At 54.6% G+C, this 1778-nt stretch overlaps 1 protein-coding gene across 1 annotated transcript in view; it reads right to left on the bottom strand.

Moving 5' to 3' along the window:
• The window catches only part of plxnb3 (plexin B3), a gene marked incomplete at both ends in the record, with an annotated part of 19394 nt that extends 17901 nt beyond the window's left edge, over window positions 1–1493 (bottom strand). Inside the window, 2 exons of the mRNA XM_079226205.1 lie at window positions 1–712; window positions 1075–1493. The exon at window positions 1–712 is cut by the window's left edge and continues 24 nt beyond it. Coding sequence (XP_079082331.1) covers window positions 1–712; window positions 1075–1493 — 1131 coding nt within the window. The remainder of the gene's footprint in view (window positions 713–1074) is intronic.
• Window positions 1494–1778: the final 285 nt, after the last annotated feature.

Raw genomic sequence — 1778 nt, 5'->3', positions numbered from 1 at the left:
TGACACGGCGTACTCGATGTAAGCCTCTTCCTGTCCGCCGCTGCCTCGTCCTCCCTCCGTGTAACACACTTCCTGCGCTCGCCGCAGCATGGCGTCCAGCTCCGCCATCCCATAAACGCACATCGCCGAGCGACCGGTCGCCACGGGCGTGGACGCCTGTCCCGTCGCCATGACCACGAAGAGGGCGGGCTCCCCGCCGTGGCTCCCCAGCCACGCCCCCTGGGCCAGGTTGTAGCCGCCGCGGCACAGCAGCGGCACCTCCACGTAGGAGTAGAAGCTGCGGTCGGTGATGCAGAGCCGGGAGGCGTAGGTCCGGTACTCCTTCTTGTGCCACATGTCCCGCCGGGAGAACAGGAAGTAGACGTGGCTGCCGTGGGCGACGGCCTTCACGAAGTGGTTGTTGTACTCGGAGTAGCTTCCCACCACCAGCTTGCCGAGCTCCTCCTCCTGAGAGAACGCCCGGCGGGGCGGCGGCACCGGGAACAGGCGGCGCGTCGTGATGGGCGGGATGTCGCCGGGGCCTTTGCTGGTGTAGCCTCGACCAACCAGCATCAAGCGCAGGTCGCCGCCGCCGGCCTCGCCCACTTCCTGTTTGTTTTCTGTGGTTATCACCACGGCGACGGTGGAGACCCGGGGGTCGTTGGCCGCGACGTACTGAGTGTCGACCGGGTTGGAGGTCTGATAGATGAGCTGAGAGACGTTGGACAGACTCCTGCGGAGAAGAAGAAGAAGAAGAAGAAGAAGAAGAAGAAGAAGAAGAAGAAGAAGAAGAAGAAGAAGAAGAAGAAGTCACACAGGTACCAACACCTGGACAGAGTGACAGGTACCAACACCTGGACAGTGTAACAGGTACAAACACCTGGACAGAGTGACAGGTACTAACACCTGGACAGAGTAACAGGTTCTAACACCTGGACAGAGTGACAGGTACTAACACCTGGACAGAGTAACAGGTACTAACACCTGGACAGAGTGACAGGTACGAACACCTGGACAGAGTAACAGGTACTAACACCTGGACAGAGTAACAGGTACTAACACCTGGACAGTGTAACATCATGTAAACTAAGTTACCTTTTATCACAGATCCCTTGAAAGAGTGACCCACAGACGATCAGGCTCCCTGGCCCCGCCCCCTGCCCCGCCTCCAGCAGCAGCAGCTTGTTGTGGTTGTGAGTGGGCGTGGCCGAGGGGCAGTCCTGTGGGACGATCGGGGGGAGGCAGTCTGGGGAGTCCAGGTGAGGGCCCGTCCTCACGTGTGACACCACCTCCAGGTCAGAGGTCAGCTGGTACAGGTGGTCGACCCCGCCCACATAGAGATGCCCCGCCTCCGGGTCCAGCACCAGGTGAGAGAGAGGGTCGCCATGCTCCTCAACCCACCGCATCAAGGGGTCAGAGGTCACAATGACATCAGCAGAGTGGGAGGGAGGGGGGAGGAGGAGGAGGAGGAGGAGGAAGAGGAGGAGTGATGGGGGGGTGGAGGAGGCCAACATGGCAGCTCCTCTTTACCTGCAACAGGTGAGAAAGAGAGAGAGAGCAACTTTAAACTCAGCAGAGCAGCTGGTCTATTAAAACAGCATCAGAGTAGATGTGTGTATAAACGTGTATATATATAATATGTATGTATATACAGTATATTATACATATATACGTATATATATTATAATTAATATATAATATATATGTAATATATTATATACATATATATAATATATTTTATATATATACACATTTACATATATATGTAGTTATACATATATATATATAAACATTATATA

Source organism: Taurulus bubalis, assembly GCF_910589615.1.
Source record: "Taurulus bubalis genome assembly, chromosome: 11".
Classification (NCBI taxonomy): domain Eukaryota; kingdom Metazoa; phylum Chordata; class Actinopteri; order Perciformes; family Cottidae; genus Taurulus; species Taurulus bubalis.
Note: the sequence above shows the minus strand (reverse complement) of the source record. Positions and strands in the feature narration are given on the sequence as shown.